The sequence below is a fragment of the Orycteropus afer genome, unplaced genomic scaffold (genome assembly GCF_000298275.1).
Source record: "Orycteropus afer afer isolate SDZICR_OR568_19922 unplaced genomic scaffold, OryAfe1.0 scaffold00001, whole genome shotgun sequence".
Taxonomy (NCBI): Eukaryota; Metazoa; Chordata; class Mammalia; order Tubulidentata; family Orycteropodidae; genus Orycteropus; species Orycteropus afer.
This window is the reverse complement of record NW_006921588.1, coordinates 35,618,197-35,633,711: the sequence shown is the minus strand read 5'-3', so window position 1 is coordinate 35,633,711 and position 15,515 is coordinate 35,618,197. Positions and strand designations below refer to the sequence as shown.

General features: G+C 36.0%; 1 protein-coding gene across 1 annotated transcript in view; it reads right to left on the bottom strand.

Moving 5' to 3' along the window:
* Nucleotides 1–638: 638 nt before the first annotated feature.
* The window catches only part of SCN7A (sodium voltage-gated channel alpha subunit 7), a 79,552-nt gene continuing 64,675 nt past the window's right edge, over nucleotides 639–15,515 (bottom strand). Inside the window, exons 19-24 of the mRNA XM_007947371.1 lie at nucleotides 10,814–11,092; nucleotides 9,895–9,948; nucleotides 9,350–9,487; nucleotides 7,767–7,871; nucleotides 7,150–7,420; nucleotides 639–1,705 (exon numbers count right to left, since the gene is read on the bottom strand). Coding sequence (XP_007945562.1) covers nucleotides 639–1,705; nucleotides 7,150–7,420; nucleotides 7,767–7,871; nucleotides 9,350–9,487; nucleotides 9,895–9,948; nucleotides 10,814–11,092 — 1,914 coding nt within the window. The remainder of the gene's footprint in view (nucleotides 1,706–7,149; nucleotides 7,421–7,766; nucleotides 7,872–9,349; nucleotides 9,488–9,894; nucleotides 9,949–10,813; nucleotides 11,093–15,515) is intronic.

Here is a 15,515-nt window from a genome sequence, read left to right as displayed (position 1 = left end):
TAAGGAATCCCTTCCAAAATTTTATGTTTTTCTAGGCAAGTTTATGATTTAATGACCCACAGCTCTTCACTATTTTTTAAACACCATTTCACATTAAGACAGAACTTATTTGTGACTAAGTCATATCAGTGGTAACTTAAAGTCCATCACGCAGTCATAACATATACAAGAAAGACTATTTTACTGCTAATCCCTACCATCACCTCTCCTATCCTCCAGAAGAGGAAAAGTGCCATCTAAGCCAGGTAGAGAAAATGAACATTGCATTGTCCAATGGCAATTTCAACCCTGTTAACCCACTTCAGCAATAACAAGGGAGTTGTCTTTCCTGATTGATTAAACTGAATATGTTGTTGTTGTTATGTGCCGTCGAGTTGGCTCCAATTCATAGCGACCCCTTCTTGGGTTTCCGAGGCAGTATCACTACAGAAGAAGGATTGCCCAACCTTCCTTCCGAGGAGTGGCTGGTGGGTTTGAACTGCCAGTCTTCTGGAGTAAAAAAATGAGTTTGGCATGCAGCCTTGTGAATATATGCTTAACTTCCGTAGGTTGTAAACAATTGACCTTTGATTTTATTTATGGTTTAAACTTTTAACATTTTGCAATATATGAGGAAAGTGAATGAGTGGTAAGTGGGATTAGATCTGGCTTTGAATAATTGACTTTTCCTTTGCTTTATCAAAATGGATAACTTCTTTAGTACCTTTAACATCTACATCGTCATCTATCATATGAATATTTGCTGCATTTTTTTCATTTTGCCTCAAACGGTAACTTTTATAAGCACGTTGAATGATGGTGGCTGATACTGCCTCTTGTCTTCGTTTTAGGGTAGTAGTAATTGGCTCATATGTGATCTTAAAAGGGTTTGCTAACATAAATCCAGTTTCTATCTCTGAAAGGACTTTCTCCATCTTCTCATCTTTACCCAAAACTCTCTTTGTAAAAGCAAGTAAGATGTCAAGACAGTGAATTCGGTCCCCAACAGCCATGGGAAGATCCATGGCAATGAGCTGGCCTTTATTTGGTTTTAACATGAGCAGAGGAGGGTCAAGGGCAGCTGCAAAATCTGAAAGCTTGCTAGAGTCTATGTATTGGGTCCTATCAGGATCAAACCTCTTCCACACCTGAAAAAACTTCCTGAAATCATCTTCACTCAAAGTCTTGGCTTGTTTTTTAGAAACAATATTAAAGAACTCCATGATAACAACAATGTACATATTTATAATGATCAGCCATGATATGAGGATATAACTGACAAAATAGATAATCCCTATATAAGGGTTACCACAATCTCCTTTAATCTGAGTCCCAGGGTTAATTTTATCAGGATCACAATCTGACCATTTACTGTTGAAAATTGCACTAAGCATCCCATCCCAACCAGCAACTATGGTAACCTGAAAAATGCAAAGTATACTGCTGCCAAAAGTTTCAAAGTTGGATACATCATTGATTCCTGCTTCCTTTTTAACATAGGCAAAGTTGTACATTCCAAAGATGGCATAAACAAACATGAGCAGGAATATGAGAAGACTGAGGTTTAGCAATGCTGGGAGGGACAGCATCAAAGGAAGCAGTAGATTATGGAACGCTTCTGGTCCTTTCCCAAGACGCAGTATGTGGATGATCCGGGAGAGAAGTATCAGTTGGACAAGGGAAGGAGATACAAGGTAGTATCCTACCATTATAGGTAGAAATAGTCCTTGGAATGGAAAAAAGATAAAGCAGTAAATAAAATTATTCAAATGCAATTGTATTTAGAGGAATATAAATTATATTTCATTGTTGGTTCTATAGATTACAATGATTTGATTAATCCATCACATTTAACAGTAACACATATTTGAAGGTTGGGTTAGCCAAATTTTAAATGTGTCAATGCATAGGGTATCTAGCAAAATTTGGAAGGCAATTCTTCTGTATTATAAAGAGTATTATGGATCAAATACTTCTGGAATCAAAGATGGCATAAATCTATAATTTAGGTTAGTAGTCATGATTTTTTTTTTGACTGTTCTTGGCTTAAGGAATTTTGTTAATTCCACCTTTTATTTAATGTCATTTCTAATGAAGATGTAATTCAAATATGCAAAGAACAATTACATAGTTTCTGCCCTTAAAGACCTTATAATCTAGAAAGTAGAGATAGATACTTTAATTACAAAACAAGGCATAAAGACATATTTCAGAAATATAATTACAAAAATATCTAGCATTCAGTTACTCAAAGATTGTAATTAAATTAAATGTTCTTATTTCATAGGTAGAATTTGTTCCCTACTGAGCTTTAAGTGTGAAATGCATAAATGAGTCTCTAGCCTCACAGAACTTTTTTGTAAAAGTGTTGGGTACATAGGCAAGGATGGTAGTAAAACATAGATAATAAGTATGAAATAAAGTAAAATTATAATTTCCATAAAAGATACAAACAAGAGTTATTGACCATGAAAGGGAAGTTCAGTAATTAATGAATGCAGCAACAAGGACACTTGATAATTTCCAGAGATTGACAAAGAAGTCTACTTCCTGAAAAAAATCAAGCAAACAAAAAACTAGATACATAGGGATTAATTTTTGTTGTATGAAGTTGTTTATTTTATGGGATATGAAGAAAAGTATCTTGGGCATTCTCAGATCAATTTCAAGAAAATTTAAATTTATAACCTTTCTTGTAGAAATAGACAAATCTTTTATCTTTGCCCTATGGTCATTAACAGGTGAGTGGCCCAAAATTTTGTATACATACATTCATCAGATAATTCTTCATAAAACTAGGAAAATAGAAAACTTATGATAAGTTCCTGGGTAAATTTATCATAGCCTCTTCCACAGAATAAAGTAATAATTAATGTCCAATTAGAAAGCTAATAGAAACACATTTCTCAAACTTCATTTAAATGAAAGAAGGAATATTTAAAAAGTGAATTAATCCATGTCAGCATCAACAATAGAAACAGGTACTAATAAGGAAGTAGGAAATTTCACAAAATTTTGGAAAAGAAATATTGAAAGACAAGCTAGAGAGGAACCATTGTGGGAAACATGCATAGATGATTCAAATTAGAACTCATAGATACAGATGATCCAGGTGGCAGGACAAGTCGAGCTGAGCAAATTAGTGAATAGAAAGATAGGATGACATAAACCTCACGATTTCAACAAGACAGATAGAAAATATGACAGAAATATAAAAGACATGGAGGATCAATTAAGAAGAGTCAAGAAATATATAAAAGAAGAAATAAAAAACAATATTAAAAGGAAAAAAATAGAAAAAAAAGAAGAAAAATTCCTTGCCCGTAACATTTTTAGACAAGTGTTCAAGAATCCTTGAGCAAAATGGAGGGGGGGACCAAAAAAAAAAAAAAATAAAATGAAAAAAAAACCAAGAAGAACTAGACAGTGTGGTTTCTTTTTGAGTGAGAAAGTGGGGAGGGGAGAATCTCATGAAGCTTCTGTTGCTGTTTGTTGGGTGCCATTGAGTCAACTCCAACTCATAGAGACCCTATGTACAACAGAACGAAACACTGCCTAGTTGTGCACCATCCTTACAATCCTTGCTATACTTGGCTCATGATTTCAGCCATTGTGTCCCTATTTTGTTGAGGGTCTTCCCCTTTTTTGCTGATCCTCTACTTTACCAAGCACAATACCCTTCTCCAGGGAATGAAGCTTCTGAGATAGTATATTTGCTGAATCTGGAAGGATTATGCCTCACATTTCTGTTAAATTTGCTTATTGTCCAAGATGGCAGTTCCTCTGATGTACTATCTCTCTATAACCTTATTCCCATAAGTGCTCTTGTGAAACTTCTCCCTGACCCAAGTTCTTATTCCTTCCCAATCTTTTAAACTCTTCCATTATGCAAGAAGTATCTCCATTTCATTGTAAATCAATTTCTCTATATTCTCTTCACTAAATCTTCAACTCTTTTTAAATCTGAAATCTTTCATGAGGACATGATTTTTCTTACAATCCTCTCATTGTAGGTAGCTCATTCTCCTTTACTCCTCCATGTTTCTCAGGGTGGAAAGATGGAATGTGATTTCCAGATCATTCCTCTTCACATTTTCCCCCCTAATTTCTTATACTTCATGGATAATACCATTCAGCTATACCATTTCCTACTGTTCTGTTATCTACTGCTTCCCCCTCATTCATATTCATTGATATTTTACTACTTGACCCACTGTCTCTCTCTCTACCCTAGTACCAACTATCAACAATCAACAACCCATTCCAGCAGTAGCCTCTGTCCTTGGCCTTCTCAACTTTACTAATTTTCTTCCTCATTGTACTTGAGTTATCCATATCTGTGGCCACATTCTACCCCCAGGATACACAACCTTCTGAAACTTCCAATTCAAACAGCTCCCTCTCTCTTTCTCTCTCTTGGTCCACAATTTCCTTTTCTTCCAGCTTTCTGATTCAGTCACTCTCATTTCAAGCTCATATTTTTAGGTGCCTGTGATAGTTCAGTTTGTGTGTCAACTTGGCTGGGCCTGGTTGAGTAGCTGGGCAGCTGGATGTAGCATTCCCCATGATGAGACTGGTCATCAACTCCATGGTGGAATCTCCTGGGAACAGCTAAGTAGCTGCCTTTGGGTGTGTGGTCTGCTTCCTATACATAAGAAACAGCTTTGGGAATTGTCTGTAGCTAATGGCATGCTTAGAGCCTGAATGTAAACATGTTATTGTTCAGCAGCCTGCCATGCTCTGCCGACCTTGAGACTTACGATGAACTTGAATTAATGACCTGCCCTGTGGTTTGGTAACATCGGGACTGTGCCTTTTTACTTGTCAACCTTGGGCTTCTCAGCCTCAGTAGCCAGCAGCTGTTGGAGTGAAGAAACGCCTCTAGCTCCAGTGGGCCAGGAGCAGGAGGCAGAGCTGGACCCCAATGTTGAGGGGCTTTCACCCAGCCCCCTAGAGCCTGGCACTTTGAATTTGGACTTAAAGCCTCCAAACTGTTAGAGAATAAACTCCTGTTTGTTAAGGCCATTCCATTTGTGATATATTCTTGTCAGAGCGGCACTAGGTAATCAGAACAGTGCTGTTGAGTAGATTTCTACTCATAACAACCCCTGTGACAGAGTATAACTGTCCCATAGGGTTTTCTAAGCTGTCATCTTTGCATGAAAAAAATTGCTAGGTCTTTCTCCCATGGAGCCACTGGCTGGGTCTGATCCCCCAACCTTGAGGTTAGAAGCTAAACACTTAACCATTGCACCAAGCTCTTTAATTCTATAATTCCTCTGTGTTCTCCCTGCCAGAACCATCATGTCTTTATGTATGTTTCAATCAAGTTTCTTATACTTTTCAATCAACAATTAATTTCATGGATTCAACCAACTACTGCATGTGTGAACATAACTAGACAGAGAGTTTACGTGCTTCTTCACTACTAATAGCTAGATTAGTGCTTGACACATAATAAATGTTCAAGTATTGTCCCTGTTCTCATGGAGCTTACATTTCAGTTTGTGTGTTATTGGGATCCAGATACTAAACAAATATCTCTCTCCTTGAATCACTTTTTTTTTTCTCAATTCTTTGTTTGGTTACTTCCTTAACTAATAGATCTCTATTTGGATTTCATGTCTCCTAGGAAATTTTCTGGGAGCTCTGATAGCGTAGTGCCTAAGGCAATTGACTGCTAACCAGAAGGCTGGTGGTTCAAACCCACCAGCCACTCCTCGGAAGGAAGATGGGGCAATCTACTCCCGTAGTGATACTGCCTCGGAAACCCAAGGAGGGATCGCTATGGGTCGGCTCCAACTCGATGGCACACAACAACAACAGCAACAACAACAGGAAATTGTCTGTAACCCTACTTGCTGATTAGGCATCCCCCACTCTGTTATGTTGCTATAGCACCATGTGCTTTCCATATCATAGACTTAATAACATATCATTAAAATGTGCAATTTGATTATCTGCATCCCTTAATAGACTATAAACTATGCTCATACAAAGTTTATGCTAATATTGTTTACTGCTGAATTCTTTGCTTATTATAGCATAATATCTATTCACAAAGAAGGTAATCGAATATAGATATTTGTTCAGTAGAAGAGTGAGATGTCTAGGATTAGATGAAATTTGTAACAAATATATTAAAGTATAAAATTCTAGTATTCTGGAAGCTTTAGGGGCTAAAGGGAAGGAAAAGTATGAAATTTGAAAGACTATGTCATGCTAACATATAAAAATTCTTCCAGTGTTATACTGGAAAATTAATGTCTGATATACACCAAAGACTTAATTAAGCATTTACCTGATGTTTTGTAGAAGAAAGTCTATGTTATTAACTCTAGAAATAGTTTTGAATATCTGTTATCTATAAGGTATGGGCATAAGTATGAATATATGAAAAATATAAGGCACTTATGTTAGAAATAAAAAGGAGATCCCCTTTTCAACAAGCTGTTCACCAGTTTGTAATACTGTGCTAGCGGAAGCTATGCTACGAGTACTTCAAATCCCAGCAGAGTCACCCATGGCAGACAATGTAAAGCACAGCTTCCAGACTAACACAGACTAGGGAGAGAGGCCTGGTGATCTAATTCCAAAAATTGGCCAGTGGAAATTTTATGGATCACAACTGAACACTGCCCAACTTTCTTGCTTTGTTCATATCATCAAAAAAGATCAATCACTAGAGGAGCATATCATATCCATTGAAGTAGAAGGCCAAAGAATTGAATGGATAGGCATAAAGCCATAATGTTGAACTAAAATATATTGGCAATTGTGAGGATGATTCAGGGCCAAGCAACATTTTATGTTTTTTTGTAGATAAGATTGTCATGAGTTGGAGTCAACTTCACAGTAGCTAACAATAACCTCTCTTACTTGTTGACAGATTATGTTTCAAAAGACATTTACTATAAAAAGCTTTCATGATATACTATTACTACAAATAAAAATATGACTAAGCAAAATCTAGGTGCTCTGGTAGCATAGTGCCTAAGGCACTTGACTGCTAACCAGAATGCTGGTGGTTCAAACCCACCAGTCACTCCTCAGAAGGAAGTTTGGGCAATCTACTTCCATAGAGATACTGCCTCAGAAACCCAAGGAGGGGTCGCTATGAATGGGGTCCAACTCGACGGCACATAACAACAACAAGAAGCAAAATCTTACCTGTAATAGAGAAAATGACCACCATAAAATCAAAAATATTCCATCCAATGGTGAAATAGTAACAACGGAAAGAGATGAGCTTCAGTAAACATTCTCCAGTGTACAGCAAAACAAAAATTGTGTTAATCCAGTACAAAGCAATCTCCATTTGTGGACTCTCATCCTCACTTTCCATCATAAGGATCAGTGCATGTGCAAAGATAAGAACCATGATGATGATACTAAAAATTTTGTTCATCACCAGGCCAAAGATGAATCCTTGAAACTTGTTCTGTGAGGAAAAAAAAAAAAAGCATATAATAATATCATTAATGACATACACACACACACACAAACACACACATAATCTTTAAATTCTACAACTTATTTTCTAGAATAAATAGGAGGATACATAAATAAATAAATGAATAAATAGGAGTATAAGTGAGGGGCCAAAATTTTTACCAAATTACAATTATAATACTTAAACAAAAATAACAACCACTAAAAGTTTTGTCAAGAACATGTTTTTAAAATTTACTGAAATTTTTTTAAGAGTTAGAAAAAAACCCTTCATTTTAGAAGAATATATATAAAGGACATTTTTTGAAGCATCAAAAATCTAGATATTTTCTCACTGCTGGGCGAGGTATTGGATTTTGAGAGTCTTCAGACATCAGCTTCTTCAGGCCACGGCACAGTTTCTTCTGTTTTACTGTTATAAAGATATTTGACCCTCCCTGGTAAAGAAATGATAGAAAAAATTATTAAAAATCACATTTAATCCAGATTCCTTCTTTTACTAATACACATTTTGCAAGAGATTTGGAAGTTATTGATTTAACCTTTTCTAAAAAACTTTCATTACAAAGAAATAAATAATGGATTGAATATGTCTCACTTTCTGTACAAAAATTGATAAGAAATACAGATAATGGTAATGACTGAGAGATTCAATAATCTCTTAGTGGACTTTCCTGTGGGTAGTCAATCCTATTTTCACTTATCAGTCTCCTGAGGAACCAATTTTAGTAGTGAAGAAAAAAGGAAAAGGCACTGGGTATATCTGGAAAGGTTTATTAAGAAAAGTTGAACTCAGTAGCTTCAAGTAAGGTTGGTTTCTTTCTTTCAATGAGCAGGAAAAAATGGAATTGGTTGTGTATGTATTTTTACATGTTCTTATGTTGCTTTAAGGAGTTCTGCAGTGGTTAAGCACTAGGCTGTTAATGGAAAGGTTAACTCCCCAACTGCTTGGTGGGAGGAAGGTGTGGCAATCTGTTTCCATAAAGATTGTTGTTATTGTTGTAATGTGCCACCGAGTCAGACATCTGTCTTGTAGATGTCTTTGTTTGGAGAGTCTCCCTTTTTAATTTCAAGCATTATAGTGCCCAAGTCACTTGACTGCTAACCAGAAGGCTGGTGGTTCAAATCTACCAGCCACTCCTTGGAAGGAAGATGGGGCAATCTACTTCCGTAGTGATACCACCTCGGAAATCCAAGGAGGGGTTGCTATGAGTCAGGTCTGACTCAATGGCACATAACAACAACAGCAACAACTATTTAGACCATCAATTTGGATTTATGACTCTCTCTACTTGCAGAAGATGGAGCTATTCTAACTTCTAGAAATGTCCATAGTGTTTTATGACTGTGTGGACTTTGAATATATCAGAGACAAAAAGAGTGCACTTTTTTTTTGAGCTCTTCAATTATTTGTGCATCTATACACTAATATTACTTATTTGTTTTTTAGCACATTATTATTTACAAAATATATAAGTAGAAAATGTTCCAATTTTTAGCTATTAAATTTCTGCTTATCTTGAATATAGAAAACAATGCAAAGATGAACTTTCAGAAAGGTTCATCTATAAGCAGGAACTTTAATCAATAACTATATTTTTTGTTATGTGCCATCGAGTTGGACCCGACTCATAGTGACCCCTCCTTGGGTTTCCGAGGCAGTATCACTGTGGAAGTAGATTGCCCCATCTTCCTTCTGAGGAGTGGCTGGTGGGTTTGAACAACCAGCCTTCTGGTTAGCAGTCAAGCACCTTAGGCACTATGCTACCAGAGCTCCTACTATATTTCTTAGATAAATATAAAATAAAACAACATTAAACAGAACCCAAAAGTAATCAGTTATTTGAGGTAGGGTGTTTTATAAGTATGTTTGATTTTTTTTTCAGGCTTTGACCAAGCAAAGAATATTTATACTTATCTTCATTTTGTGCTTGTTGAAATTAGCAACAATGGAACCAATCAGCATACTCAGGGGGAGAAATAGTCCAAAGATAATAAAGTTGGTAAAGTAACAATACATATAGATGTTGTCTTCAAAATTAGGTTGCATTTCTACCTAAATGTTAATTAAAAGAAAAGCAAGATATTGATATCAACTTTTAAAACAGACCTATAAAACCATGCATGCCAAGAAAGTCCAACAATACTATTTGAAATAACAATTTCTCTTTGTTATGAAGTGGTGTCATTGCCTTATTTATTTGGATTTTAAAGTTTATTGCATCGGTTTAATCATTCTTAAAAAGTCTGACAATCCTTCAAATGGACCTATGGGCCCACAACCATTGCATATACTCCTGAAAGAATTTCATGATTCATGAATACTCAAATAATCTGAAATGTATTGAATTTCTATCTAGCATAGACATTTTCTTTTTACCATGTTAGTGGTGTAATTATGTCTTGAACTGCAAAAATGACTTTGCTTGACTCTTAATGACTCTTAGATTACATTGTACTTACATCAATAGAATCAACTGCTGAATTCATAATCGTAATCCATCCATTAAATGTTGCCTGCAGAAATGACATGGTTTTTTTTTAATTCTTATGGGAATCTCATGGTTCACAAAAAATAAAGTGTAAAACTTAGTGCATTAATAGCACTGAAGCATTTGATTAGTAAGGCTCACCACACTTCAATGTACTGTGTAATTGGGATCGTTTTGACATTTTTATTATTGTATTTATGTGATCTTTTAAATTATTTAGTTTGTTTGTAGCTAATAATTTTAAATATTTTAAGATAATATTAATGAATAGATTAAACAAAACACCAAACTCACTACCATTGAGTCGATTCTGACTCATAGCGACCCCCTTTGGGTTTCTTATTTTCATAAATCTTTATGGAAGTAGATTGCCCAGTCTTCCTTCCACAATGGATAGATGGTTAAATAAATAAATACATGCTACCCAAGTGTCATAGTTACTTGTAAGTTCTAGACATGTGTTTTTTTTCTATTGGAGAGATAAGATGAAAATGCTCTCTCTCTCTTCAGCTCTGCTGGATGTTGGGTCACTGAGTAGTCATTGCTCAAATAACTTAATAGGAAAACAAACAAACAGATGAAACAGTGGTGACCTGAATTGGACCAAAGAATTGTGACCCCATGGCTTTAACAGTGGTGGTAGACATAGGCTTTCCCAGTTCCTGCTCTTCATCTCCACTTCCTTCTCCCTACTGTGCAGGGACTGTATTTCATTTTTGTCTTCCCAGTTGAGTCTAGCATAGTGTGTCCCATCATACATATTCACTAGTTAGTATTTGCTAAAATATTTTCTAACTAAGTGTGTCAAACATCCACATTTTGTCCTTTACACTTAACTAACAATACAGATGAACATATAACTGATTTAAAAATATCCAAAGGTTACTTACAACTTGAAACAATGAAAGGAAACCATTTCCAACATTATCAAAGTTCAGTTCTGCATTCTCCCATGGCATGGGTTCATTAAACACAAGGCTTTCACACTGACTCTTATTAATAACTTCAGATAGAGGAAACCTTTCTCCGCTTGTTGGATCAATGCATTCATAGAACTTGCCAGCAAATAAGTGTACTCCCAGGATGCTGAACGCCAGCCAGATCATAAGGCAGATGAGAAACACATTTACAGTGGGTAGGGTTGTTTTTATCAAAGCTCTTACAACCACCTGGCATATAAAAAAATGAATATGCAGGTTTTAGGCAAGAAATACGAAACTACTTTAACATCTGATAATATTGAAAATACTAACTGATGTAATGTGTTGAGCAAGAAGTAGCTATCTCTAAACATTTAATAGCCCACATTCTTGTATTTGAATAATCAAAATAGAAATTCAATTTAAAGATATACATTAAAACTGTAAATACTCTAAATCTTTATACTTAAAAAAAAATGAAAGGCAACAGAGCTGACTAGTATAAACACTAGAAATAATTATTTCACTGATCTAACACAAGTTTATTAATTTTCTATGCTGTCCATGAATGGGCAAGATAATTAAACCTGTATGCATATATGAGATCATCTAGAGAGCATATAAAATGAGAGAAAATGAACCTAGATATAAGTCTTGAAGATTCAAACTCAAGGAAGATGAGCATACAAAGTACGCAATGGAGGAGTGTTGGGAGAAATAAGAGGAAAACTAAGAGATTATAGTATCAGTGAAGAGCTCTGGTGGTGTAGTGGTTAAGGTATATGACTGCTAACTAAAAGATTAGTGGTTCAAACCCACAAGCTTCTCTGTGGAAGAAAGAAGGAGCGGTCTGCTTCTATAAAGATTTATAGTCTTAGAAACCCAGTAGGGGTCACTGTGAGTCAGAATCAATTCAATGCCAGTGAGTTTGGTTTAGTTTTGAATAGGATCAGTGAAGTCAAATGAGGAGATTGTTTCAAGAAATACTACACCTTACAAATCTCTACCTTCCTCATTGAACTACTCTTTATCACTGATCAATCACTCCAGAATGGAAGTTTGGGAGATGACCCACCACCTAAACTTTCCATTGAATAACAGCAATATGTACAATCACTGTTGTCATTTCTTCAGTCCATTCTTTAATATTACAATCAGAATTTTATCTTTATCACTCCACTAAAGCTACTATGGCAAATAAGAATGTATTGCTAAATCCAATAGGATAATTTTAATCTTCACTATTTCTTTATCTTTATCTTAACCTGTACACTTTTGACCCTCCTCTCCCATCTTACTGTTTCTTCTCTTCCCTCAAGCCTTGCTGGATTCTTATCTTTTTACCTATACTTTCTTGCTTATATTCCTTGGTTTTCTGTCCTTTAACTAATGCTTTTTTAATGCATTTTATTGAAATATAATTTATGTACAGTGATTTCAATACAAATACAAAACTAAAGTGACATGGGTCAACGCATTTTGTGTGTGTGTGTGGTGTTCCCTCCCCTCCCCTCCCACGCCTGGCATCCAACAAAGTTTCCCTCATATATAAACCTTTCCTTGACCCTCCACAACAATGAACTAATATTATATTTGTCCTTCTGTGATTGACTTATTTCACTCAACATAATGTCCTCCAAGTTCATCCATATTATGCGGTGTTTTGCAGACTCTACGGTATTCTTTAGTGCTGCATAGCATTCCATTATGTGTATGTACCATAGTTTGGTCATCCATCCTTCTGCTGATGGGCATGTAGGTTGTTTCCAACTTTTTGCTATTGTAAATAGTGCTGCAATGAACATGTGTGTGCATGTATCTGTTCTTGACTTGGCTCTCACCTCTCTAGGATATATACCTAATAATGGGATTGTTGGGTCAAATGGTATCTCCAATTCCAGCTTTCCAAGGAATTGCCATATTGCTTTCCACAGTGGTTGTGTCACTTCACAGTCCCATCAGCAGTGTATGAGAGTCCTAATCTCTCCACACCCATGTCAGCATTTGTTATTTTCTGTCTCATTGAACCTTGCTATCAGTGCTGGGGTGAGACAAAATCTCATTGTTTTGATTTGCATCTTCTGATGGCCAATGATTGTGAGCATCTCTTCCTGTATTAGCTGGGCACCTCAATATCCTCCTTGGTGAAATGTCTATCTGTGTCTTCTGTCCATTTTTCAATTGGATTGTTAATCCCTTTGCTGTTGAGGTATTGGAGTTTTCTATAAATCTTAGAGATAAGTCTCTTGCCAGATATGTAATTATCTGTAAATATGAATTTGTTGCTGTCATTTCTGTTATGTGCTTTTTTGTGGTGTCAATTTCTTCGTTCCATATAATTTTCTATACTGAGCCTGTTTTGTTTGTGAATCGTGTTATCACTTCTTTTGTTGTTATTATTTTAGTATTTGCTAAATATTTGTGCTGGTCTTCTTTTTTATTTTGATGTGAAGGTTTATCAGTTTTCTTTGAAGTTACCCTGTGATTTATAGTTTTCTTCCCAAGTTTAGAACAGTTCATTCCATCTTGTAATTGTCTTGACATCCCTACCATCTAGAAGTTCTGTAATGACACAGTTTTTTCCCTCTTTTTGGTTTGTAGTTGTCTTTATTTGTCAATTGATGTCTCTGGTTGCCTGTTTACAATCTTGTAGGCTTATTTACTTTGGATACTTCCATAGCCGGGTTGGTTTCTGGGTTACATCATCATGTGTGTTAATGGTCAGTTGTTGTTGGCTGTTGTTGCTTCTCTGTCCAAAGGACTTCTTTTACCATCTCTTGTAAGGTTGGTCTGGTCTTAACAAATTCCCTTAATTTCTGCTTATCTGGGAATGTCCTAATTTGACCGTCATATCTAAAGGACAATTTTGCTGGGTACGTAATTCTTGGTTGGAAATTTTTCTCTTTCAGGGTTTTATATATACCATCCCATTATCTTCTTGCCTGCATGGTTTCTGTTGAGAAATCTGAACTTAGTCTTAATGGTTGCCCCTTGTAGGTAACTTTCTGCTTTTCCTATGCTGCTTTCATGATTCTTTCTTTGTTTTTGGTTTTGGTAAGTTTGATGATGATATGTCTGGGTAATTTTCTTTCGGGGTCTATCCTATTTGGGATTAGCTGGACTTCCTGAATGCATATATTCTTGTCTTTCGTCATACCAGGAAAATTCTCTTCCAACAAATTATGGACAATTTTCTCTGTGGTTTTATTTTTCTCTTCTTGTTCTGGAATTCTGATTACACGTAGGTTATCCCTTTTGATGGTATCTCACATGAACCTTAGGATTTCTTCATTTTGTTTTGATCTTTTTTTCTGATTTATTCCTTTCCAAAGAAGTGTTCAGGTATTTGCCATCAGTCTCCCTAATTCTGTCTTTCATTGATTCAATTCTGCTCCTTTGCCCATTCAATGTCTTTTCTATTTCTGAAAGTTTAGTATTAATCTTTTGGATTGCTGTGTGTAGATTTTGTATCACTTCTAATTTTTAAGTTATTTTGTTATTTTTTTCTTATATTGTCTTTTGAAATTGTTCTAGGGTTTTCTCTGTGTTTTCCTCGATCTGTCTCTCAGTCCTTTGAAGACACCTAAATATAATTCTTTCGGATTCCTTATCAGGGAGTTCCAATGCTGCATCTTCCTCATGGACATGTTTTGGGTCTGTGTCCTGGTCCCTTGTTTCTCCTTCTTTATCTTGCTTCTTTGTGTGGACTCTGATGCTCTGTTGTCTCTGAGGCATTATGATATTTTTGTGTTTATATTCAATTGGTGATTGTATGTTGGAGTTACTTGCCTACAATTTTCGTTTTCTTTGTTTTGTTTGTATGTTTCTATGTAATCAGGGTACTGTGCTGTGCTTCTCTATTCACTAGTTGGCAGCACGTATATACTCACCACCTGTCTCCTTTCCTATTATCAGCCTCTTGTATGTCCCTGCCAACGCTAGCAAACAAAGCCTATTCTTAGGTCCTTGGAGTCAAAGTGAGAATGTTATCACTTTAAAATCCAAACTGTTTGCCACTTATAAAGATTCAAATTGGCTGCAGCTTTGGTCACTTTAAATATCCAAAATACCCACCACTTGTAAGCATTCAAAATGGCTGCACCCTCGATCACATTAAATATCCAAAATGACTGCTGCGTATAAACAATCAAAATGGCTGTGCCCTCCAGACAGTGGAAAGTCAACAGCTCAGGTTGTCTCCCTCTTTGCTGTTTCCCTTCCTAGTCATAGGCCACCAACACCATCATCCTGTAGCCATTGATGACCAGGGCTGATCTTTAGGTCACATCTCATGTCCCAACACCATTTAGAAATATTCAGGCTCTTGGTCCTATCAGAATATCTGATGGTCTGCAGCTCCTACCGTCTCTGTACTCACTGTTTTCATTCAGATTTTTCCACTAGTTGGTACCTAATCGACTCTGAATAGTTCCTTTCAAAGCTCAGGGCTCCAGGATTATCTTCTGTATCTCTGTCAATGGGTTTTTCTTTTCTTTGTTGAAGAAGGCCTATGCGACTTGTCTGCCTATTCCTCCATCTTACTGGAAGTCTAACTAATACACTTTAACTTTTAATTTTCCTTTCAATCACACTTTATTTTATTTCTAAAAGTAGGTCTCAGGTATTTTTTATGATAGGATCTCTGGTAGCATAGTGCCTAAGGCACTTGACT